General features: G+C 37.9%; 3 protein-coding genes across 4 annotated transcripts in view; all 3 read left to right on the top strand.

Annotated features, from left to right (window-relative positions):
- LOC136246128 (N-alpha-acetyltransferase 25, NatB auxiliary subunit-like) overlaps positions 1-27,921 on the top strand; it is an 89,255-nt gene that overhangs the window by 46,323 nt on the left and 15,011 nt on the right. The gene's annotated exons all lie outside the window — the stretch shown is intronic.
- On the top strand, positions 7,396-9,954 carry LOC136246129 (uncharacterized). 2 transcript variants are annotated; one of them, XM_066037587.1, is made up of 2 exons: positions 7,396-8,124; positions 8,168-9,954. In XM_066037587.1, exons 1-2 carry the CDS (start codon positions 7,422-7,424, stop codon positions 8,179-8,181), a joined length of 717 nt encoding a protein of 238 aa, XP_065893659.1. In that variant the 5' UTR covers positions 7,396-7,421; the 3' UTR covers positions 8,182-9,954. The 2 variants fall into 2 exon arrangements, with proteins under 2 accessions (XP_065893659.1, XP_065893658.1); XM_066037586.1 differs by having other exon boundaries at positions 7,396-8,416; positions 8,468-9,954.
- LOC136245874 (uncharacterized) lies at positions 9,615-11,824 on the top strand. Its single transcript, XM_066037334.1, has 3 exons — positions 9,615-9,820; positions 10,919-11,191; positions 11,373-11,824. Exons 1-3 carry the CDS (start codon positions 9,615-9,617, stop codon positions 11,770-11,772), a joined length of 879 nt encoding a protein of 292 aa, XP_065893406.1. The 3' UTR covers positions 11,773-11,824.

Raw genomic sequence — 27,921 nt, 5'->3', positions numbered from 1 at the left:
GTGCTCAAGATGCCATAACGGAAATGCACAGTAGGGATATAACACTTCTTATTGTTTTACTGTGATTTAATATCGTGCACTACAGCTTGTTTCAATACTTTTTATTGATGTGCTATGGTCCCTACTCTAGTTGAAAATTCCAAATTCTTGTTTGTTAACTTTTTTGTAAATATTTATTATTATGATTGGTTAACCCATGCATACCGCATCTGAAATGGCACCGCACGCCCCAGCTATATCAATTATTGTGTAAAAAGTGAAGTATCCATTATGCTTTGTTGTCAGCTATGTTCAACCCGTTACACAGCAGTATGAATCGAGAACTGTTCGAAAAGCACCTCTGTAATCAAAACAGCCACTATGAAAATATGGACAATTTCCATTACGAAGGGAAGCCATCACGTGCTATCGCCAAATTGACACTTTTCACTGTCAGCAAGATGAATGGGACACAAAGGAGGACACTGGTAAGTCCATGAAGAATGCATTGTACATACTGCAGTATGCCAAAAGGCATCTCTCGGGCCAAAGCGATGCCGAACAGTGAAAAAATCGATCCCATAGTCTTAGCCATTATCAAATTACACTTGTCTGAAGGCATCAGTCAGTCAGTCAGTCAGTCAGTCAGTCAGTCAGTCAGTCAGTCAGTCAGTCAGAAAATTCCATTAAATGAATTATTTATAAAATTCCATAGCAACTTGTTGAAAGCATTTCGGATCGATCTGAAAGCTTGTTTGGGCTATATTTTTGGGTGATATTATTCCGTGGGCCACACCTACTCCTTTGTGGTCCCTACTGTATAGTAACTTTTGTACTATATGATTACACATATTACACTCAGTATTTGATCATTAGCAGCTGGTTATTCAAATCTGTACCCTAAGAACCATATCAACTACCCACATGTGCTTCATAAACATTCAACATCAGGATTCAAGTCAATATGTGCTATTCGTTACAGTATCTATTCAACCAGAGTGTCTGATACATTTATTTTTTTAGTCATTAACGAATATCCAAATGTGCTGTGTTTGTCATGTCTGCCTGTTAAATATGATAACATTCAGAGGACAGAGTTTGCAGGTTCATGGACAGAGTTTTTGGGTTCGTGGTACATGGAACTGGTTTGGTTTCCCTAACCAGGTCAGCAATGCTCCAGGTTTGTCGCCAAAAGGACTACAACCAAATCATCATTAATTAGTGATGCCAAATTCATACCACTGTTGTAGCCTCCCTTCATCTGTACAAAGTACACAAGTACACTAAACACAATGCTACTTGACTACCTACATGGTGCCACATACTACAAAAACAGTGAATCATATACAAACTGGTTATATTAAAACTGTAAACCAGAACATACATAAGTCTATATAGTTCGGTGAAGTAGAATATTTTGTAGAATCGAGTGATAATTACTCAACTTAGCATGTTATTTTTAGGTGTATTACTTTGACAATAACTTTCCTTATTGTGTGGTTTTGGTCTGCAATATGTTAGCCTGTCCTTTTATGTACCTTTGGCCATTAGCTAGGTTACTTTGTGTATGAATAAATTAGAGATTTTATAAGTAAGTTTGTTATATATTGAGCAGGCCTCCCCAGATACCTTCATTTGTGCTATTGCATGAAAGCTGCATTTATTAATTAAGGCTTTATAGCTAAATACAGTGGAACCTGTGTTACGGTCACCTGGATTAAGCAGTCACCTCTGCATAACGGCCATGGACACGAGGTCCCAAATATTTTCCCATAGAAATGTATGCATTGTTGTCTGCATTAAGCGGTCACCTGTCTAACGCGTATAACGGCCAACCACGAATTCGCCTATGAATCATTGTATACATAACTTTCTCCTTCATATAGCGGTCACTACCTTTTATGGTGGCTTGTTAAGCCAACTGTCTGGCACCACGGCACCGTTTGAATTAATGTACAATTATCACACTTCCTACCTTTCACTGAATACTATATAATCTATCAGGCTTCATTGCTTAAACGTATTCAATAGCTATAACCAACATTCATAACAAGCTCACCTTGTCCTTTCTGCACTAAAAATATTACTGCATTGCGGTTGGCGCGAGCCTCTTAATAATAATCACTCATTTATAACAGCCATAGCCACTAAAATGCTGCTGACCACCTTATACAGGTTTTCTCTATAACAGCCACCTGTATATAAAGGCCAGATATATCTGGTCCCAAGGTGATCATTATAGACAGGTTCCACTGTACTGCATCTCTTTGACATGACCCAACAATCCTCTGGTATTTGTACTTTAATTGGTAAATTAATCTCATTAGAGCTAAGTAGACCAGATGTAGGGTGACCATGTCACATTGAACTTGCCACTCTGTACTGATAAATTAGCAGCCTATGCCTGAACCTTTAGAAATGGTGACAATTTGATGAAGTCTGTTATGTCTCAGACATTGCCAACTGGTTTATCCGAGAGGATCGTTCTAAGAATTGGTTTGTATTAAATTTCTGTCTTTATTCTTGAGTTTCTGTGTCTGTATATCTGTCTGTCTCAATGGTAAATTGTTCTGCGGTATGTTTAGTCTTATGTAGCCAGACAGCTACCTTGCTTCTTCTTTCTTATTTGTGACATCATTGGTTGCCAGTAAGGTAAGCTACAGTTCAATTGACAATGTTGTGTGTTTCCACTGAAACTCGGTGCATTGGCTAGCTGTACATATATATTTGTCTGGCAAAGAATAATGTGATTGAAAAGTACCAACTCAGAGAATAGGAACTGGGATTAATATCCAGGTCAGTAGCCTAGCCAAATATCTGTTACAATTTGTTACATAGCTGTGCTGTCTATCCAGTAGCATTAAGTTAAAGTCTTTGAAGTGTAGCTTTATACCTACTGCCTACACATACACTTATCACCAGTGGTCACAGCCAGTGAGTATGTACAGTAACTATAGAATCCTTACACATAATTGTATCAATTCTTGGAAAATAATGTCACAAATTATTAATTACACTGGGCTAAAGTTAGTACATTACATCACTAAAGTGTCACTATAAATAGGCTCACAGCTGGTCACTTACTATGAACAGTGTTCAAGTACAGTTGTAATGATGAAGTACATTATCCTCCTGTTGTTATTTGCTACTGGCTTAGCTGCTAAGGAAGATGTAACTGTTGGTATTAGTGAAGCTAATCCTGCTAGTAGTTGTAATGAGATATACCATCGTAATCCTACTAGTAGGGGAAGTGTTGGACAGTACTGGATCAAGACTGATGAAGGAAAGTTTAAGGTGACATGTAACATGAAGCTAAAGTGTGGTGGTGTTGGAGGAGGATGGATGCAAGTTGTTGATGTGGACATGACTCGAGATGATACCTGTCCAGGAACATGGCATAAGATCACTAGTCCAAAGAGGTTGTGTTTAGGATATGAAGTTGGGTGTAATCCTGCACAGTTTGATGTTAAGGGAGTTAGCTATGAACACATTTGTGGACAAGCTAAAGCTTATCAGAAGGGAAATATGAATGCATTCTATGCCAATAAGCAATCGGTTGATGATGTCTATGTTGATGGTATTTCCATCACTTTAGGATCACCACGTAAACATGTATGGACCTATGTTGTTGGTAAAAGTGATGACTATGATCACGGTGATGATTACCCACTGAACTGTCCATGTGCCACTTTTCCTGGTCGTAATCCTCCAGCTTTTGTGGGGAACAACTATTACTGTGAGTCTGGGGATACAGGAAATGCTGACCCATCCCTGTACTACTTATCAGACCCTTTATGGGATGGTCATGGCTGTACTAGTGGTAATGGTTGTTGTGCTCAAGTAGGTATGCCATGGTTCTATAGGAAATTACCAGTAGCAGTGGCTGAGAACTTTGAAGTTCGTATTTGTAATGATCATGGTCATAGCAATGAAGATGTTGCCATTGAGAAAATGGAGTTGTATGTGATGTAGTAGCTGTGAACTCTGTGTGATTTTACTTTGTTGTAGCAACAATCTTTTTTGTTCTTAGTATTCTGATTAACCAAGACATTGTAATTAGAATGTAATATGTATGCATCACGCTTTAACCCTTAAAACCACAAGTAATTATTAATAAAGTGTGCTGAAAACGTATAGGCCGATATTTTTTCCGTAATGCATGACTGTAAACAAAGCACTAACTTTGTACAGTAAGCACTAATAATGCTACACAATTTGTACCATTCTATCCATAATGTAATAAGGGATAAAACAGTACCTAGGGTTTTACCCTTTAGCGAAACCATAAGGCCAAAACTCACTGTGAATACAAGCTGTCACAAAACACGAAAACAACTCATTACATACCTTCAGAAAACGGTTGATAACTTCTTTACAGTATGTCCTATGGAGTTCTGGTAAGTACCATTTGATTCTCCATTCAATGACAAATCACACCATATAAAGTTCACGTGAGTCAAACATTGTTGTAAATGGTTACCAACACGATGTGTGTGAAGTAACAAGAAATACAGTTGCTGTTCTTCATGGCTTCATAATAAGTAAGCGATTGTTGTTGCGACAATTATTGATACTTGTCTAAGTATAGCCCAATGAATAAACCTTCCATTGGTATAAGGTTTTCAGTCAATGTACTGGCTGTTTAGGAGCCATTCTTTAAGCATGCATTACTTAAAATATTTATGCATTTTACATGCTTAAAAAAACAGCTGATATATCAGCCCATGCGCTTTTAAGGGCTAAAATGTAATTGTATACTTCTGTAGAATATCTTATGTTCTTAATCACTTCCTATAATTTTTCAGTGTTTGTCCAACATATACGTTTGCCGATGTTTCATCAGTTACCCTATAACAGCTGTGATCTTGTCTAGAGTGATAGTGTGTGTGGCCTTAATCTGTTGCTTCTAGTGTAACTACATGTAATAGTTGTAACACAGGCAAAGCCCAAATGCTCCGTATTACAGCTAATATGTAACATGTATGAGGCTGATAGCGATCAATGACCCGAGCCAATGCGAGTACAACCACTGGGTATTATATATGCATTAGAGGTGTACTGATATACCAATACATGTATAGTCTGAGCTGTGAATAAAGACCACACCACCATGGGTAACCAAGCATAGCCAATGATCTTAAAAGACGGTCTTCAGTAGTTAAACATGGCATATGTGGTTCCTCAAATATAAATAGCTACACTTAGTTATATCAGTATATCAGATTGGTATCGTGTCGGTTTCAAAATGATTAACCTCATATTGGATCGGTATCGGATCGGTTTAGTTTTCTTATATCGGTACACCTCTAATATTCATACCTAAAATTTTTTTTATTCTGGGTCAGCAGCTAGTGTGTTCTGGTTACGTTCAGTTACAATAAATGGACATATCCTAGAGATATCACAGGGAATTTCTGTTACGCGAGTGTAATGTTTTAATCAGTGCTTTGAATCATTTATGGAAGAAAAAAATACGAAGTTCACTAAAGGCCTAGATAGGTAAGCTTGCTTGTAGAGTAGTTACTCTCTGCAGAGTGGTAGCTTTGTGATGGGGGCGTGTCCGTATTTGAAAACATGTGGAAACAATTGGTGAATAAGCTATAGCACTAGTTCTCACCTTGTCCAGATGTTTTTAAACTCGTAGGATGGCGAGGATAACAAAACACTTTCCATCTGAGTGGTTGTCATGGTGAAATCCCAGCCGTTCATCCTAATCACGTGAGTATTAATTGATCCCCACAATCGATTTCAGCCTCAATGTCTACATAATCACTGCCCAGTTGTAGCCCAGTTACATTTCACCCCCCGGGCAGCCCCTTTGATCTGAGGTGTGAAAGTGTTACATAAGTAAGATAGAAAGGCTGCTGTATAGAATGCTGGCATGCACAAGTGATAGTGTGATAGTGTTTGTAATTAGTAATAGCAATAAGTTGAGCAGCAGACTTGACAGTCAAGACACTGATTGACAATGCATGAATTAAGCATGATGTGCTGAACTATCTATACATCCAAGCACACATCATCAAATGCAGCACACTCATCTTATATGTACTAGTGAACTTCACAACATAAGTTTACGAGCATCAATAGCAACAATAGTAGTACATTTATACACTACAGTGGCTACATAGAAGGATTCTTTGTTTTTCTGAATACACACAAGATGCATACTTAAACATGTACTTGTAAAGTTGCTCCTCAATTCCCAAAAGTAACACACAAAAGTCTTTAGTAACATGCATATTTCTATATACTTCCACTATGTTTCCCAAAAGATTAGAGGTTTAGAAAATTAGCTTTGGCCCCAAAAGATTGAATATAGTGATCTTGATCATATTGCAGCAATAGTAATAATTAGAAATATGTAAATGGTTATCAGAAGTTTTTATGGAAAACTTTGTTATACTTTTTGTAAATTAATGTATCAAACTATTTTCTTTATGGCATAGCTATGCCAGTCCAAAACAGCTATCCTATAGCTAGTTTGATGACTAGGACTGAATGGTAGGGGAATTGCAGTGAAGCCACACTATGCATGTGGTGTTTCTTGGATAGTAACAGTATCCAATGCTTCTAAAAAGGAATGCATATGTTCATGAGATACTGTTAATGCTACAAGCTTAATTCTTCACTGTTTGACGTCATTTTATATAGACCTAAAATGTGCCTTTTCATTCTCCTGTTTACAAGTAGCATGCCTATGGCATCTTGAGCTAACTTATGTGTATCCGTAGTGACAGCATTAGCACTTTTCCTACTGTTCTTTGCTGCTGTGTAATGAATGGAACCTAGTTGAATACGAAGCTGAATTGCCACTACCTTTTCCAAGTAAAAGTACCTGGGAAAACATTCAGACATAAAGTAATTTTATGGTATGTCCAGTGCCATTCTTTCCTTTGATGTGGTTTCACAATGCAAGGAAAATTAAGAATTGTAAATTTGACTAGAGATCATAGAAATAATAAAAAAATTATTGAAACAAGGGAGGATGCCTACACCTGCAGTATGAATACCTACTTTAGTAATTGCAATACTATCCCCACTTAGTGGCTATCTGTTTGATAAGCTCTACTAATTGACTGCATGTAGATTCCAAACAAATGTAGCAAGGGTGTATTTTATGACTTCTTTATAGTTTGTAAGTTCAGCAATATTTCTTGGTTCCATGAATCAGATATTAAGGAGCTTTCATTGTGTATAATATTGTAACGTTGTAGCCACTGATTCACTTGCAAGATTGTAGTTCTGCTTTCCAGTGTATTGAACATCTGTTGTCGTAGCATCGGAGGTTATTGTCCAGGAGCTAAAATTAGTATACGATGTGTAGTGTTACTATATTTGAACTTGTTGAGATAAATTTAGTACATTACATCACTGAAGTGTCACTATAAATAGGCTCACAACTAATCACTTACTATGAACAGTGTTCAAGTACAGTTGTAATGATGAAGTACATTATCCTCCTGTTGTTATTTGCTACTGGCTTAGCTGCTAATGAAGATGTAACTGTTGGTATTAGTGAAGCTAATCCTGCTAGTAGTTGTAATGAGATATACCATCGTAATCCTACTAGTAGGGGAAGTGTTGGACAGTACTGGATCAAGACTGATGAAGGAAAGTTTAAGGTGACATGTAACATGAAGCTAAAGTGTGGTGGTGTTGGAGGAGGATGGATGCAAGTTGTTGATGTGGACATGACTCGAGATGATACCTGTCCAGGAACATGGCATAAGATCACTAGTCCAAGGAGGTTGTGTTTAGGATATGAAGTTGGGTGTAATTCTGCACAGTTTGATGTTAAAGGAGTTAGTTATGAACACATTTGTGGACAAGTTAAAGCCTATCAGAAGGGAAATATGAATGCATATCAACCAAAGAAACAGTCAATCGATAATGTTTATGTTGGTGGTGTTTCTGTCACTTTGGGTTCACCACGTAAACATGTGTGGACCTATACTGTTGGTTTAAGTGATGACTATGATCATGGTGGCAATTTCAACTGTCCATGTGCCACTCATCCTGGTCCCCCTCCACCTGCCTTTGTAGGTAATGATTACTACTGTGAGTCTGGAGATGTGGGAGAACGTGACCCATCCCTGTACTACTTATCCGACCCTTTATGGGATGGTCATGGCTGTACTAGTGGTAATGGTTGTTGTTCTCAAGTAGGTATGCCATGGTTCTATAGGAAACTACCAGTAGCAGTGGCCGGCAACTTTGAAGTTCGTATTTGTTTAATGGACCCTCATAGCAATGAAGATGTTGCTGTTGAGAAAGTGGAGTTGTATGTGATGTAGCAAACAACTCGACACTACCTGTGCATATTAACTTTGATATTGTGTGTGAAATGCAATGTTACTTGCTGTTCTGTCAATGGTTAGAACAAACACAACTACTATCTATAAAAATTTCCATTAGGAAGTTATATTGGACACAGGTACGAGCATATGTATAGCTATGGAATTTTTATTGTACCGTACGAAAATAGTGACTAACTATAGAATTCTCAGGGAAGCACAGAAAGGTATGTTTTGAGTATTTTCACTTTATAATGATTAACATGTGACAGTAGCTATGAATGGCACTACAATAGCACTAAGCACATAAATGCAGTACTCATTGATGTACAGTGTGTATGTACCAGTATGCAGTAGCAATGTATAAATATTTGAAGCAGCAGACTGTAGTAGGGATTAAACATATACCCTTTATGGGATGGTGACGGCTGCACTAGTGGTAATGGTTGTTGTGCTCAAGTAGTATGCCATGGTTCTATAGGAACAATGGCTGAGAACTTTGAAGTTCACGTTTGTAAAGATCAAGACCATGATGATAATGAAGGTATTGCTGTTGAGAAAATAGAGTTATATGTCATGTAGTCACTGATTTCTCCATTTTGACAGTGTTTACTTTGTTGAACTGTTGACTTATTGTTGTGTGCGTATCAATTGCTTATTTGTTTTTACAAGTTTTACATTGCATACCACACTGCTTTTGTCATTGATTAAACTACTGAGTATCCACACCTCAAAAAATAATTCCACTCTTTCGTTGTGCTTGCCATTAATGTTTGGCTTATGTAAAGCTGCTGAGCCTGATAACAATGATATTTCAACAGTGAGGAGTATCAAAACAAACCTGACTGAACAGTTGGATAGACACTTCAATTTGACAAACCTTGAAATAGATTCCCCAGCAGTACTAGCTGCAGCACTGGATCCACGATTCCGTAAGCTGGCCTTTCTTTCTACTGAAGAGCGACAAGAACTGAAGAGTGTTTTGATGGACAAAGCTGTTGACTATGATAGTGCTATATCTTCTGCTGGTACAGCACAAGCAAGTGGGCCACCTGCTAAGAAGCAATAGAGTGTCTTAGATCATTTACTTGGTGATGATGATGAAGTGGAGGCAACTGTAACTATGTCAGATGAAGTTGATGCGTACTTTGAAGAGCGGCCCATCAGTTGTAAAGAAAATCCACTTGCATGGTGGAAAAGTAATAACAGTCGATTTCCTCGCCTTTCCAGTTTGGCAAAACATTTTTGGCAATACCAGCAACCTCTACACCCTCTGAGATGGTTTTCTCAGTTGCAGGTAGTGTAGTAGATAGAAAACGGTGTGCACTTACACCGGAAATGGTAGATGCTTTGGTGTTTCTTAACAAGAACTCTTATTTGTTGGATCTAACTGAAGAGGAGCCACCAGCTCCACAAGCAGAGTTACTTCTGTTGCCAAAAGAGCATGAGATGATTGAGATCAGTGACAATGAAGATGATATGGATGATGTGATTACTATTCAATCTGGAGATGAAGAAACTTATGAGAGCGATACTTCAAGCCAGTAGATAACTTGCTGACATTTACATTTCTGGATTTTCCAGTATTCCTAAACACATATATATATAGTATTGATTATTGTAGTTACATGACAAGGACGTTGTTTTACAACATTTTGTAATGACAAAGTACACGAATGACAAATGGTATACAAAAGCTTACAAATAACATTACTTGTAAAAGTATAGAATATTCGATTGTTCCTTTGTTTGCGAATTGGTTCGTTTGGAATATTCGTTTTAGCCCTAGTGAAAAGTAGATCATTCAATATGCTGTGTGTGTTTTCTGGAAGTTTGCACAGCTCAAAGATGTCCAATACATGCAAAAATGATATTTAGCACAATAGCCTTCTTGATTTTGCTCATACACATGCATGCATATCACATCACATTCTTTAAAAACACTTGACTGTCTTTCTGACCAACGTAGCCCATCATAATTAATTCACTATTATCAACAACTTGAAGAAGCACTCAATTCTTTTTAACTAGATGTTAAAGTTATGGTGCAATACGTAGGCCATTGTCCACTTCTATTAAAAGTCAACTGGCTACAATGACCTGACCTTTTATTTCCTCCCGCCCTGTATAATGTAACTGATGTATCATTTTTATATAGAATGTGGTTTTCTGACAATACTTGCACATTTGTTTGGTGCCGAACACAAAACTTCTATCATATTAAAGCATCTCATGTTGATCACATGCTGTTAACTATGCTTCGTCAGTTATGCTAAAGACTGTCACTGACATGTTCTGTTAGTTGAAGTACCACACTCTGCTTGTGTGTATGTGGTCGGTGATTTATACAAACATCTCACATATTTGTGTATAGATAGTGTATGTAGGAGGTGTTGTTGTGGTAATAGTAAAGTACCTACTGATCTAACTATCCAGTGCTCAATTTAGTACATTACATCACTAAAGTGTCACTATAAATAGGTTCACAACTGATCTGTGGTGGTAGGGGAGATTCTGAAGCTAAAATTAGTACATGTTGTGTAGAGTATTATTTTTATTGCCTGTTGGCTAGCTAAATTTAGTACATTACATCACTGAAGTGTCACTATAAATAGGCTCACAACTGATCCCTTACTATGAAGTACAGTTGTAATGATGAAGTACATTATCCTCCTGTTGTTATTTGCTACTGGCTTAGCTGCTAAGGAAGATGTAACTGTTGGTATTAGTGAAGCTAATCCTGCTAGTAGTTGTAATGAGATATACCATCGTAATCCTACTAGTAGGGGAAGTGTTGGACAGTACTGGATCAAGACTGATGAAGGAAAATTTAAGGTGACATGTAACATGAAGCTAAAGTGTGGTGGTGTTGGAGGAGGATGGATGAAAATTGTTGATGTGGACATGACTCAAGAGTCCAGGAACATGGCATAAGATCACTAGTCCAAGGAGGTTGTGTTTGGGAAATGGCCCTAAATGTAATTCTGCTGATTTCAGTGTTAATGGTGTTAGCTATGAACACATTTGTGGACAAGCTAAGGCCTATCAGAAGGGTAACACTAATGGATTTTGACGTTCAACAGAGTTTGTTGATAGGTTTTATTTTGATGGTATTTCCATCACTTTAGGATCACGACGTAAACATTTGTGGACCTATGCTGCTGCTTTAAGTGATGATGGTAACTATCCAAAGTGGAACTGTCCATGTGCCACTTATCCTGGTCCCTCTCCACCTGCCTTTGTAGGGAATGACTACTACTGTGAGTCTGGAGATGTGGGGACATATGTTGCTGCTCCTTTCTACTTGTCGGATCCTTTGTGGGACGGTCATGGCTGTACTAATGGTAATGGTTGTTGTGCTCAAGTAGGTATGCCATGGTTTTATAGGAAACTACCAGTAGCAGTGACTGAGAACTTTGAAATTCGTATTTGTCTTAATGAACTTACATCTGATGAAGACATTACTGTTGAGAAAGTGGAGTTGTATGTTATGTAGCTAACAGCTGTACCGTACCTGTGTCATTTAAGTTGCTAGACTGCTAGAACATTTAGAATGTAGTAAATAGTGTTTATTGCTGCTGTATATGCTTTAACAGTATTGTTAAACTAAAATGCTGTCAGCAGTTGGAGAAATTAAAATCCGACGTTTAAAATGAAGGTATTATCATCCTTCTATAATTTTACCTTGCATGAAAACTGTATAATGACTGTTGTATAGATAACATGGCCACAGCACGTTATGCAAGATTTTTATTTTTGAATACATAAAGCACCTTGGCATGTGTATATGTACAAGGGAGGCATGTTAGGAGATTAACACAACATGGACTGTACGAGTCTTCAGAGTTTTCTCACTAGTATGGGGCTTTCTGTTGATTATCGCAAATGGTGGCCATACAAGTTACCAGAGTTTTCTTGTTAGTGTGGGACTCGTGCCCCAATCATACTTAAAGTGCTGCCTACACTTATGTATGCAAATACAGCACTCAGGGGGAGGGTGTGTCTCTCAAAACTACTATAGCACTCAACCATTCGAGCATTATGGAAAGCTCCATACTAGCAAGATGCTCATACAGTAAACCAGTACATGAAACTACACCTGATCTTCCATCTGGTGGATATTTATTGTGTCATGAATGGAACAAGAAGAAAGACTAATTAGAGGGTACAGTATAGAGCTAGAAGAAATCACGAAACTTCTGAACAAAGAGAAGAAAGATTAGCCGGATGAAGAGAATATGACAGAGGCAAATATGCTTCCATTGAAGAACGCTGTAATTTACCTCAAAGAAGAAAGGAAGGACATCTACTAGCTAATGAGGCATACCAAACACTGGATCCCAGCAATAACAATCATGGTACTGTAAAAATCAACAGTTTATAGCTACCTAAATAGTAAGTACAGTAACCAGCTAGAGATAGAGATCATATTTGAATACAGAAAAATCTGTTAGCAATCCAGCTAGTCATCCTTCAACATGTAGCTTTATAGCAAAGACCTTAACTACCTGTATCATAATTATTCATATCTCAGGCTTGCCCCATGATGCTCATACATCTGTCTAGTATAGTACTTTTTGAGTCATACTCTTCGGAGCATTCATCTCGAGCACTCAACTGCTTCTGTTGTTTACTGTCAGACTGTTAATTAGTGTCTTAGTGGCCATACTATCTGTATCTAGTTGTAGAGCTAGCAAATAGACTAGTGTTAGCAATATTGAATGTAACACATGCGATTAAGATCCAGAGATGCTGTGTTGTTTATGTGTAGTATACATACTTTTTATAGTTGTACTACCACATAACTGATCACTAATTTATGACTATACTTTGTTCCTCTAACGCAAGGTACCATTTTGTGCAATAAGTTTTAGAATCCTGCTGGCGCCATTCCAACCAAGCAATGGTCACATTTTTGTAACACTGGATGTCATACTGTAATCAACCGTGTAGTTCTGTGTTGTACTGCTTCAATCAATTCAGTGTTTGTCTATTACCACACCAAACTATCGTTGGTACTTCTTTGAGCACGATGGATCTTGTGGAGTCACTAGATATAGGTAATGGGTTAGGGGTACTGTACTATATAGTTTTAGTGTGAAGAAGATAATCAGACAGCCGTGCAAGAAACTGGATATGTTTTTGTCATTCAGTAGTAGTGACTGAACTATACAGGTTTACCATGTCAATTTGGAGATAAATCCACCAGGATGGCATTCTTTATTATTCAAAAGGCACAGTAGATTTTGTAAAATTAGTCATCATTGTCAGAGAAATACATCATCATTATTGTCTTTAGCGAAGTCTTTTCCCACTGCAATATAATTATCTAGCCCAAGAAAATTCATTTAAAAATTATATATATCAAGACACTGTCGTGCGGCCCAAGAAGCCGGTGCGCCACACCATGAGTATATTAACAGGAAGAAAGTAAATGCGATTTTCACACCTTTGTAGCTCCGTGATTCCTTATCCGATTTAAATCAAAGTTGCTACAGAAGTGCCAGCTAGGTAGGGGAGTCCACATTCCAAATTTGAAGAAAATCACTCCAGCCATTTCTGAGATACGAGCAGCCAAAGTTTGGGTTGTTTTTCTTCGTTTTTTTCTTCTACTACTTTTCACACACTTTGCAAAATCTGCCATAAAACTCAAATGTGTGCTTCAATCGGGCTGAACTTTGGCACACTTAAAGGGCTCATTACGGCGAATCTCAGTACCAAGTTTAGTAGGAATCCGATGAACATTCACGGAGTTATGACCGATTATTTGCGTAAAATAAGGTCAAAGGTCTGTCATGCCCACAGGGTAAACCACTTGAAGGAATAAGCTGAAAATTGCTATGTAGATGGAGTAACTATCGTAGGAGTGCCTTTTTGTGGTTTGAAAGGAATCCAGTTAAAGGCCATCGAGATATGACACAAAACCCAACCTGTGTCACAATTACGCGATCAATTTTTATGAATAAAAAAAACTATTAGTTTTCACGCCTACCAGGCAAACCACTTAGAGCAATGAGCTGAAAATCAGTGTGTAGCTGGAATAATTATCATAGAAAGTCCTTGCAGTAGTACAGAAGAATTGGATTACAAACCATTGAGTTATGATTCGAAAGCCAACTACGTGTAGCATATGCGATTTTGAGATACTCTAATAGAACAGTCACCCTAATAGAACATTCAGCTACATTTATGACTAACTCCATTTATATATAGAATTATATTACATTGCAAGTTATTCTGTAGGGAATTCAGCTACAAACAGTTAACCTTATGGACAATTCAGCCACAAGCAAGTCACCCTATAGAGAGTTCAGCTAGAAACAAGTCACCGTGTAGAGAAATCAGCTAGAAACAAGTCATCCAGAGATCAGCTAGACACAAGTCACCCTGTAGAGAGATAAGCTAGAAAAAATTTACCCTGTATAGAGATCAGCTACAAAGAAACCATCCTGTAGAGAGTTCAGCTACAATCAAGTTACACTATAGAGAGATCAGCTAGAAACAAATCATCTTGTAGAGTTCAGTTGCAAACAAATCACCCTGTAGAGGGTTCAGCCACCCTGTAGAGAGTTCCGCTAGAACAAGTCACCATGTAGAGAGTTCAGCTGCAAACAAATCACCCTGAAAAGAGTTCAGCTACAAACAATGAGAGTTTCAGCTACAGTTCAGTTATGTAAGAAGTCACCTTATTAACTACAGTATGTGATAATGATCATTCAATGTTAAATATACAAATATTTAATCAGACAAAAGCTATACACACAATTATTTCCTTTGTTCCACAATTCCTGCAGTAAAGAAATAAGTTAAAAGGAAGCATCAAAGCCATATGGCCAGCTTTGTGGCTTGCAATACAAAAAGAAGTGATATCTAAACCAAAACAGCCAAGCTGTAAAAAAAGAGTACGGCCCTCAAAAAGGCCAAGGTAAAAAAGATGTGAAATCCAAAGTGGCAGCCAAGAAATGGCTGTGATGGTAGGTTAATGGAAAACTTTTTAATTACAACAATTCAGGTGAATTTGGTGCCGAATCCTAGTGGAGGAGGCAACGCAAATTCACCTGAATTGTCGTAATTTAATTTTTTGCCATTAACCTACCATCAGCCATTTCTTGGCCGCCACCTTGAATTTCACTTTTTTTTTCACCTTGGCCTTTTTGAGGGCTGCACTCTTTTTTTACAGCTTGGCTGTTTTGGTTTAGATATATATGATCATCATGGCATCACTGGAGCTACTTTCATCACTGAAATGATCACAATCGTTGTCATGTTCTGAGGTAACAAATGGGTCATCACTTTCAATTTCATAGTCCTCTAAATTATCATCCTCTGATCCATCTACTGTAACAGAAACTCCACATTTATTGAACCCCTTGATCACCATATCCTTCTCGGCGGCAATCTCTTCCCAAAGCTATTTGGTCAGCAGGATTCTCTGCTCATATGCTTTAAAATTACCATGCAATTAAGTATTGATATGTGCTTCCATGTGTGTGGTATATAGCTAGCTAGTCAATTGTCTCTTTGAAAGGATATATTAAAAACACATCCATTGGCTGGACAAGACTACTATAGCCAGGAGGCACAAGCATTCATTTTATCTTAGATGGTGTCTTCTGGGCTTTGTGATGTCAAGCAACATCATTTTGTCTTTAACACTATGTGCTTCAATGGTTATGTACCCAGTACTTCATACAGGGTTTATCACACCAAGCCTTTGTTTGAAATCTAACACCAACATACTTGAGCCTCTCTCTAAGTAAAATGCATTTTCCAGTTCCTTTAAAAATCACCAATGGTTTACTCTAGGAACGCTATCTGCAAACAATGTAAGCTTTAGGCGACTTGAGTCTATTGATTGAAGCAGCTGCTTTGCTCTCGTCTTAAACCACCACCTTTAACTTGTAATTCCTTGTTGCCAGTGGTTTCAATACACCTTGTGCAAGATATCTTCCATTGTTGTAAATGGTGGTATTCTGTCAAATTTTACACATTTGCAAATCTATTGGCTGTCTCATCTCTTTCTGTATCCATCAAAGAATGGCTTTTGAGTTCAAATCAAAATTTGTCATTTTTCCAGTACCACTGAGTAACATTATCTTTTCTTTTCTGCTATAACTACATATATACAGTGGAACCTCAGTTATCCGAACCCCTTGGGACCAGGAGTGGTCCTTAAGTCTGAGCAGTCCATATCTCTGAAACTTAGCATGAAGAAAACTTTTTTAAATTTCAGTATTTTTAAATACCCAAGTAGAACAGTCACTACTCTAATGGAGCAGTCATTTCCGTAATTTGGTTTACCGAGAATCCGGATAAGTAGGCTTCAGATAACTGAGGTTCCACTGTATATATATATACCATAAAATGGGAATGATTCACGGAAGAAAACATTCGCGAATGATTTACTATTTCCTCATTCGCGAGAAAACATTCGCGATTTATAGCATAAAGTAATTTAATAATTGGGCACACACCTACAACAGATTAATCATGGATAGGGAATGTTTGACTCTGACATGTTGCGTAATACGCATCCTAGTAGCCATGCATGATTGCTGCTTCACTGGAGAAGTAGGCATTCACGATAATGAGTGTGGACGATAGGCATGCCTAGCCTTGGGGACGGCACTAAAACCAAGGCTAAGACATGCCATTCTGGCACAGTGAATCGCTGGGCTGCAATTATATCTGCCCCATTTCTCTTGCATAAGTGGCACTGATTTTTTTTAACGGTCACTGAAACTTTCATCTCTGTTCAAATGGTGTTGCACCTCACAGGTAGCACTAATTTCTGGCTATACCGTAACACATATATAGCAGTTTAGTGATTAGCAAGGCGAGTAGCTACCCGCTTATGTACTCATTATATGAATGCTGCATCAACTGATCCATTTTAAAAAGTTTTTTAATTGTAGGAAAAGTTTTGCAAGAAAACATTCGCAAATACATCTAAAATTGCGAAAATCGTGAATGTTTTCTTCCACAAATCATTCCCATTATATGGTATATCTGCACTTAACAAACCAGACTCTATGGTAGACCATTAAATCATCTTTTAGCTAATATCATTTTTCAACCAGGCACAGTGGCTGTGGGTGCACGACCGATTTCCCACATGCACTTATTCAAGTGTTTTATAGTTACATGCAAACTTTGGACAGTTCAGCATACGGGTACATTTATTTTAATGCTCAGCCTATAGCTAAAGCAAAATAGTACATGTAAATGCCTCATTTTACAGTGGCATTTGCATCATTCTATGCCATAAGAAATATCGATTGTGAGCTTATCACATGCACTGATGTTTGATTGTGGGACCACATGTGCAGCAGGTGCTCTCTTTGATTCTAAACCAGCACACTTAAAGTACTGATTGACTCATTCATGGAACAATCATCAACTTTTCTCACTTTGTAGTGCTTGGTACTGAGAACTACCATTTTAGAGTAAAGAGCTGGCCATGACATACTAGGCTAGACTTCTTGCTCCACGGCAGGAAACCATAGATCCATACAACTGTCACCGTCTGAATAAAATCTTTACGAAAAAGCACTTTTTTATCAATTTAGTTCATGCATACAGTAGTATCTCCAGTATGCTACATTTCACAATGAAAACAGCATTCTGCAAGCTGGTAGTCTGATTACCACATATAAAATATCATGTCTTCAACTACCCAGTTGTCCAGTCAAAGTACTTAAGCAAAATTCTCTTACTGCTTGATCTCACGATTATCCACTAGTTTATTTGTGTAAGGATCTGCTCATTTCATCACACACACTATACTATTCTGAACAAATCATTTTACTCCATTCAGATATTTTTGGTAGCTTATGATACTTTCCTCTACCTAACAAAGTTATATGACAGGCTGTCATGTTAAGTGTCACATTCCACTAATATGTACACATATATAGTGGTCAGTGAATTATGCAAACATGCCACTCCCTCACATATTTGTGTGTACATGGTGTATGTAGGAGGTGTTGTTGTGGTAATAGTAAAGCACTTACTAATCTAAAGTTATAACTTGCCAGTGTAAAGTTGATTTAATTACGTTATATAAAATTACATCATTGGGCTAAATTTAATACATTACGTCACTGAAGTGTCACTATAAATAGGCTCACAACTGATCACTTACTATGAACAGTGTTCAAGTACAGTTGTAATGATGAAGTACATTATCCTCCTGTTGTTATTTGCTACTGGCTTAGCTGCTAATGAAGATGTAACTGTTGGTATTAGTGAAGCTAATCCTGCTAGTAGTTGTAATGAGATATACCATCGTAATCCTACTAGTAGGGGAAGTGTTGGACAGTACTGGATCAAGACTGATGAAGGAAAGTTTAAGGTGACATGTAACATGAAGCTAAAGTGTGGTGGTGTTGGAGGAGGATGGATGCAAGTTGTTGATGTGGACATGACTCAAGATGATACCTGTCCAGGAACATGGCATAAGATCACTAGTCCAAGGAGGTTGTGTTTAGGATATGGCATTGGGTGTAATCCTGCACAGTTTGATGTTAAGGGAGTTAGTTATGAACACATTTGTGGACAAGCTAAAGCTTATCAGAAAGGAAATATGAATGCATTCTATGCCAATAAGCAATCGGTTGATGATGTCTATGTTGATGGTATTTCCATGCTGTTCTGTCAATGGTTAGAACAAACACAACTATTATCTATAAAAACTTGACACAGATACAAACATATGTATTGCATTCAATGGCTATGATTATAGTCCAATAAACTTGTGCTAAAAATCTTGTGCCTATATATAACAGATACAATAGAAAGAATTTTTATTGTACCTGTATGAATATAGTGACTAACTATAGAATTCTCAGTAGTAAAGGGATAAACACAATGAAGCACAGAAAGGTATGCTTGAGTATGTTCGTTTTATAATGATTAACATGTAACAGTAGCTATGAATGGCACTACAATAACACTAAGCACATAAATGCAGTACTCATTGATGTACAGTGTGTATGTACCAGTATGCAGTAGCAATGTATAAATATTTGAAGCAGCAGACTGTAGTAGGGATTAAACATATACCCTTTATGGGATGGTCACGCTTGTACTAGTGGTAATGGTTGTTGTGCTCAAGTAGTATGACATGGTTCTATAGGAGCAATGGCTGAGAACTTTGAAGTTCGTGTTGGTAAAGATCAAGACCATGATGATAATGAAGGTGTTACTGTTAAGAAAATAGAGTTATATGTCATGTAGTCACTGATTTCTCCATTTTGACAGTGTTTACTTTTTTGAGCTGTTGACTTATTGTTGTGTGCGTATCAATTGTTTATTTGTTTTTACAAATTTTACATTGCATACCACACTGCTTTTGTCGTTGATTAAACTACTGAGTAACCACACCTCAAAAAATATTTCTATAAGCTTATGAGAAGTCACGTGATACCATGGACAGCTGTGAAGACTCGTGTGAGAATCTCAGGAGTCAGTCAAGAAGAGAGTCACAAAGAAGTTGTAGCCAGACCTTGATAGCCAAATAGTCTACTTTTATGATCATAGATAAGAACTCAACGCTTTTTGATGTATATTGGTGAACAGTAGATCATTCAATACGCTGTGTGTGTCCTGGAAGTTTGCACAGCTCAACCAGGATCTGGGCTTCTGGGGAGAAAAGTGCTACTGGGTTCCTACTTATACTTTCTGTTTAGGTAACAATCACTAAGTGGTTGCAATATAACAAAGATGAAATACAATACTAGTATACTAAAACTTAAGGATCCGAGCAATAAAAAAGTAGTGAAACAAGAGACGAATGATGGTATTACGGTGGGAAAGTCCCTACATTGGCAGGTTATAACAATTGTTTTTTCAGTGCCAAAGTAGGGATTTTCCCACCGAGCTATGCTGTAGTACCATCCATCATTCATCTCTTGTTTCACCACTTTTTATTACTTGAATCCCTACTCTATTTTTAAATTAATAATTTATAGTATACTAGTTTGTTAGGTTTTTATATAGCATACAGCTATACACGTGTGACTGCTGTATTAGAGTATCTTGAGTCAGCCTTTTATCTAACCAGGGGTGTGTCACTATTTCGTTGTGCTAGCATTATGAATACAGCTAGGCAAATAATAACAGAATGTATCATTGTGATAGATTGTTGGTCTTGGTGCTCAATCATTATTAATCAACCAAGATTATGTTAATAGGCATGGCATTGAACCTATCATGAAGTTACAGGTATCTACCAAGCATAATTGAATAATTTTGCAGCGTTTAAATATGTTGCTCAAGGAAAGTGTTGATAGGAAACATTAATGCCTCAATATGGTTTCAAGCCGGGAGAAGGAAGAAGACTAGCCTGATTGAAGATAAAAGGAAAGACAAGGTGCAGAGGGCACACACTTGTTGGAACCCCAATTTGTTATTTGGGTATAAAGTGGTGGCCATGCGTTGCTTCGTTTGGCTTCCAGCCTTACGACTGTGGTCATGCAGGCTGGCAAGCAGACAAGTTTCAGTATTTTTAAAAAAAATTCTATATCTGGCATTACCTGTAAGTGTTTTCTTGTTTTTGATGCTGTATTGGATGTTAAATAGACTAATATTTTCCATAAAGGTGATTTTTGTTGTGTAAGATGTTTCTAGGATGATTTTTAAACATGGCATTTTAGGCAGCGCACGTTTGATACAACAGCAGATACAAGCAGTGTGGTGCAATAAAAGCAATTACAAATCACTGTTTAACATTCCTACATCAGTTGCTTACTAAGTGATGTTTTCTCTGGCAGCATAAGTAGCACTACCATTCACAAGGGTAATGAGCATCATCAAACACGTTTAACTGGAAAAGCATCTGAGCATATTTTCCGAGACAGTCTTGATCATCATTCCAACGATGAAGATGACCATGCTGATTACATAATAGACCTAGTTGATTTTGTCAACAAATAATGCAAAAATGATATTTAGCACAATAGCCTTCTTTGATTTTGCTCATACACACACATGCGAATCACATCACGTTCTTTAAAAACACTTGACTGTCTTTCTGACCGACGTAGCCCATCAGAATTAATTCACTATTATCAACTTGAAGAACAACTTGAAGAAACACTCAACTGTTCTTGAAAAGTTTTAACTAGGCATTAAAGTTATGGTGCAATACGCAGGTCATTATCCACTTCTATTAAAGTCAACTTGGCTACAATGACCTGACCAATTCAACCTTTTCCTTCCTCCCGCCCTGTATAATGTAACTGATGTATCATTTTTATATCATGGTACTGTATAGTAGGGATCACAAAGGAGTAGGCGTGGCCCACAAAATAATATCACCCAAAAAAACAGCCTCAATTTCCCCTGACGACGATGAGGACTTACCAGTGTCCTTCTTTGTCTCCCATTGGTTAGGTAAAACTAAGCCCAAACAAGCTTTCAGATCAACCCGAAACGCTTTCAACAAGTTGCTACGGAATTTTTAAAATTATTTATTTAACAGAATTTTCTACTGACTGATTGAGTAAGTAAGTAACTGACTGATGCCTTCAGACAAGCATAACTCGATAACAGCTAAGGCTTCAGGTTTGATTTTTTCACTGTTTGACGTTGCTTCGGCCCAACAGGTGCCTTTTGGCATACCGCAGTACGTACAATGCATTCTTCATGGACTTACCAGTGTCCTCCTTTGTGTCCCATTCATCTCTGCTGACAGCGAAAAGTGTTGATTTGGCGATAGCATGTGATGGCTTCCCTTCGTAACTGAAATTGTCCGTATTTTTCATAGTGGCTATTTTGATAGCAGAGGTGCTTTTCAAACAGTTCTTGATTCGTACTGCTGTGTAACGAATTGAACATAGCCGACAACGAAGCGTAATAGACACTAATGGACACTTCACTTTTCAGGCGATAATAATTTATATAACTGGGGTGCACGGCACCATTTCTTTCGGCATGTGTGGATTGCAGAGGTGCTTTTCGAACAGTTCTTGATTCAAAATGCTGCGTAACGGGTTGAACATAGCTGACAATGAAGAATAATGGATACTTCACTTTTCAGATGATAATTGGGGGGCGCGGCGCCATTTCAGATGCAGTATGCGTGGGTTCACCAGTCATAATAATTATTTACAAAAAAAAAGTTAACAAACAAGTACACAGAAAAATTTGGAATTTTCAACTAGAGTAGGAACCATAGCACATCAATAAGAACTACTGAACAAACTGGATTAGTGCACGATATTATATCACAGTAAAACAATAAGAATAAGAAGTGTTATATCCCTACTGTGCTCAAGATACCATAATGGAAATGCACAGTGGATATACCACTTCTTATTGTTTTACTGTGATTTAATATCGTGCACTAATCCAGCTTGCTTAATGTTGATCAGATGCTGTTAAATATGCTTCATCTGTTATGCTAAAGAGTGTCACTGACATGTTCTGTTAGTTGAAGTACCACACACTGCTTGTGTGTAAGTGGTCAGTGAATTATGCAAATATGCCACTCCCTCACATATTTGTGTGTACATGGTGTATGTAGGAGGTAGTTCAGTCTTGGCTAGAATAGATGTGTTACAGCTTTGTAGAAGCTTTTTGTTGACTGCTGATGTGTGAGTTTGTTAGCTATAGAAATATTCTGGACTATTCTTACATTCTGGTATAGTGAATAACTGTTGTGGTAGTGTAGGAGGTTATGGAGGGTAAAAAGTTAAGCTAAAATTAGTATATGATATCATAAAGAATGTTACTGTAATTGGTAGAGTGTTACTATAATTGAACTTGTTGAGCTAAATTTAGTAGTTACATCACTAAAGTGTCACTATAAGTAGGTTCACAACTGATCACTTACTATGAACAGTGTTCAAGTACAGTTGTAATGATGATGAAGTACATTATCCTCCTGTTGTTATTTGCTACTGGCTTAGCTGCTAGTGAAGATGTAACTGTTGGTATTAGTGAAGCTAATCCTGCTAGTAGTTGTAATGAGATATACCATCGTAATCCTACTAGTAGGGGAAGTGTTGGACACTACTGGATTAAGACTGATGAAGGAAAGTTTAAGGTGACATGTAACATGAAGCTAAAGTGTGGTGGTGTTGGAGGAGGATGGATGCTAGTTGTTGATGTGGACATGACTCGAGATGATACCTGTCCAGGAACATGGCATAAGATCACTAGTCCAAGGAGGTTGTGTTTAGGATATGGGCCTGGATGTAATCCTGCACAGTTTGATGTTAAGGGAGTTAGCTATGAACACATTTGTGGACAAGCTAAAGCCTATCAGAAGGGAAACACTAATGCATTTTGGTCCAATAAACAATCGGTTGATGATGTCTATGTTGATGGTATTTCCATCACTTTAGGATCACCACGTAAACATGTGTGGACCTATGCAGCTGGCACAAGTGATGACAATGATTTTGGTGAAAGCCTACTCAATTGTCCATGTGCCACTTATCCTGGTCTTAGCCCTCCAGCCTTAGTGGGCAACAACTATTATTGTGAGTCTGGAGATGTGGGAGAACGTGACGAAACTCTCTACTACTTATCAGACCCTTTATGGGATGGTCATGGCTGCACTAGTGATAATGGTTGTTGTTCTCAAGTAGGTATGCCATGGTTCTATAGGAAACTACCAGTAGCAGTGGCTGACAACTTCGAAGTTCGAATTTGTAAAAATGCTGACCATGATAATGAGGATATTGCTGTTGAGAAAGTGGAGTTGTATGTTATGTAGTTGCTCTGAACTCTGAACAGTGTGTGTAAATACTGACACTCTCATTACTAAGCTGCTGATGTGTGTGTGTGTTTTGAGTATCTTAATGTTTATTGTATCAAAAATATCTGTACTGCACAAGTATAAAGTATTGTATTCATATGCTGTAGTATAGTAGTATTGTATAGTAGGAGGTTTTTCAACATGGTTTAGGTGTGCCTTTTTGCCTACCAAAGTAGCTACAATGTATCCCAGGCAGTGCATTGGAAGATCAAATTTCCACACTGTATGACGTCACTAATTGTGTCCCTCTCTTGTACTGGGATACAACTTAGTATTGAAGCAGTATTAGTAACAAAGTGTTAAGAGAGCAGGTTGCTTGTTGAAACATTTGTCCATGATCACTGTTAGATGTATGATCTTTATTATTGTCCAGTTGCAATAGTAGTGCTCTCATCACCTTCTTGTCTATATACATGCTGCCTGTTGTGCCATGTTGTCAATTTCAAGACATCTATACAAGTAGTACTGTGTAGTAGGTATCATGAAAGTTTGGACTTTTCTACACAAAGATATCACCCTAAGTACTTTTCTTCATGCCAGCTTGGCGTTATTGGTTAGGTAGATGTAATCTAGCTCTAAATACATTCAAGGAGACTGCATACCATTTTATAAAGTTAAAATTGAATTTATTCTGGCCGATTCTTCAGCCAAGCATAACTCAACTACACTTAAGGCCATGACCTTGACTTTTCCACTGTTTGACATCACTTAGACCCAAGACATTCCTTTTCACCAACCACAGCAGCTACTATGGACTCCTTGTTTCTTCTCTCACAACTGCTGAGGTTTTGATTCATAGTAACACGTCATGGCTTCAGTGGAACTGGCTATCATGAGAATAGTCTATATTGACTGGATTGATTGCAGAGGTGCTTCTCTTACTGTTCTTCATTATAGTGCTGTATAACAGGTAGAACATAGCTGATAACTAGCAGAATGATCACTTCACTTTGGTGCGCATTCAGTCGTAATTTCTATAGTGACTGGATTGATTACAGGGCACTTTTCATTCTGGTCTTTGCTTGTAACGCTGTACAATGGATGGAACATAACTTAATAAAAACAAAGCGGAATGACCACATCACTTTCAGTAATTGAGTCTGAGCATATGTTCAGTAAGAGATTTGCATTTGAATAAAATAAATAGTAATGAAACAAGAGAGGTCATCTACACCTGCAGCTGTGAGTAGTAGTAGTAAACATTTAATCCCTACTTCAGTTATGACTATACAGGTGTACATATGTCGCTGAAGTTGAGATTCAATGTAACTGCAGGTGTAGATAACCTTCCTTGTTTCATTGCTTTTATTTCTTTGAAATTTCTAATCTGCTATTGTGCTTGTATGTATGTGTATGTACAAAAATTATGAATTTTCAATTCTAGCATAGTGCGTGCTTTGCACTTTTACAGTTGCTTGTATATCACTAACCACAACACCTTGAGAGTATGCCATAACTTCACAATACACCCCTTCTACAAAGGTAGGATACTCCCTTTGGTATATATCAGAAATCCTGGCGGGATCCCAGGCTGTGTGGCTCCTCAGGCACTTACCTACTAATACCTAGCCTACAATGGATCAAACCACCACCTGATCTGGGATTTTTTCATTCAACAGACTTTTAGTAGCACGTTTCAAGATGACTCCCTGCTACACAGTCCTGTAGTTGCCTTCTTTGACAGGTTCCTAGTGGGATAGTGACTACTAATTATGAACTCTTGATATCATCAAGAGTTCGTGATATAAGTAAAGGAGTACCACGTAAACATGTGCGGACCTATGCTGCTGCATTAAGTGATGACTGTGGTAGTTACAATTGTCCATGTGCCACTCATCCTGGTCCCCCTCCACCCGCCTTTGTAGGTAATAACTACTATTGTGATGTGGGAGAACATGATCCATCCCTGTACTACTTATCAGACCCTTTATGGGATGGTCATGGCTGCACTAGTGATAATGGTTGTTGTTCTCAAGTAGGTATGCCATGGTTCTATAGGAAACTACCAGTAGTAGTGGCTGACAACTTTGAAGTTCGTATTTGTAAAGATCAAGGCCATGATAATGAGGATATTGCTGTTGAGAAAGTGGAGTTGTATGTTATGTAGTAGCTATGAACTCTGAACGCTGTTTGTAATTACTGACACTTCACAATTCTGCTGATGTATATTTACGATTGGAGTATCCAAAATACTTTTTACATTGCAACACAAAGTAATTGTAAAATGAATTTTGCTCATATACTGTAGTATAGTAGTATAGTGTAATGGAAGTTTTTCACTTGCCTACCAAACAGGGGCATCAAAGTAGGTCCGGCAGACCCGGCAATTGCCGGACCAATACTTGCCATAGTAAGATCAATATACTCTAATGGAGCAGTCAGACACTCTAATAGAGCAGTCAGGTACTCTAATAGAACGGTCAGTTGTTGAACTACACTATATAAAAACCATATAAATGGCAATCTAAGGATGTAGTACACCACTACAATCTGTTTGAAAGTTTAGTTACCTGACCAATCCAAGATTGCTTCCTACTCCCCTGCCAAAGCAGCTACTGTGTATCCCAGTCAGCACAAGGAAGTCATTACATGCTATTTGTGTATCACCACATACACAATGATGGAGAAAGAAATGGAACACAAAGGGGGACAAAGTAAATCCATGATGCACTCACTGTGGCTGCTGCAGTTGGAAAAAAGGCACATCTAATGTCAAGCAGTAAAGAAATCAGGTCCATGGCATTAACTATTGTCCAGTTATGCTGGTTGAAGGCATCAGTTAGTAGAAAATTCAGTTATACTAAAAATTATTCTATAGAAACTTATTGGAAGCACTTGGGGTTTCTCTGGAAATACATTTGGGTTTGAATACACCTAACCTATACTTCCAAGCTAGCATATAGGAAAAGTGAGGCTGGTCTTAAGGGGAAATTTAGGTAAGAAAGCTCAAACCTTCATGACCAGTACTACCGTACTGTTTAGTAAGGATCATGACGGTTTGCTAAGATATTGACCAGAAATCAGCTGCACCTTACCTTCACTGTACCTAGGTAGCATCAAGAGGGTGTCAAACTGTGCTATAATGAACCCATAAAGTCCTGTGGCATCATTCAAATGACTCGGTGATTTGTGTTGATTGATGACTTATAAGTGCAGTGGATGCACTTTGTGCACACACACATACACGTCTGAAGAAACTGAAGCTAGTACAAGTATGGCACGTTGCACCGAGGAACTCGGTACAAAGAAAGACACAGGTAGCTAACCTGGAAAGTAAACATCACTAGGAACATTGATGCTGCCTTGGACAAATTCAGTTCCCACTTGTGCTGTACTCTGGGTCATCATAAATAAAAACCTCGCACGTGACATCTTCATTCAAGATTTAATCAAGGTCGCCATCCCCTGCCTTGACAATTTTGCTAGCAAAACTGACACATCTAAATGGAGTTTCAGCCATTGTGATTCCATGTGGACTATCTGTCTTGAACTAGTAACATATTAAATCTGGGCAATTAACAGCAGCCAGGTTACTGAGAGGAATGTAGGTATGCGGGTTACTCTACAGGCTCATGTCTCACAGCGTATAGTGTAGTTCGACACTCTCCCTCCTCCATTAATATTCTTGGTACGAAAATTCGATGGTACTTTTTTTTCCATTATTTAGTTTCTACTGATTGACTGACAGTACAAGGTGTTGATTCACGGTTGGGCATCAGTGACTCCATGTGTTACCTGTCAGTAAAACAGGAATTGTCATATGTATGCACACCACACCTCCAGTCATAGTATTATATATTTTTAGGCTAGCTTCTCTTTCAGAGACTTTACAATTTCTAAATGCGCAAACCAAAAACATGATCATGTGACAGTTAGGGC

Source organism: Dysidea avara, chromosome 15 (genome assembly GCF_963678975.1).
Source record: "Dysidea avara chromosome 15, odDysAvar1.4, whole genome shotgun sequence".
Taxonomy (NCBI): domain Eukaryota; kingdom Metazoa; phylum Porifera; class Demospongiae; order Dictyoceratida; family Dysideidae; genus Dysidea; species Dysidea avara.
Note: the sequence above shows the minus strand (reverse complement) of the source record. Positions and strands in the feature narration are given on the sequence as shown.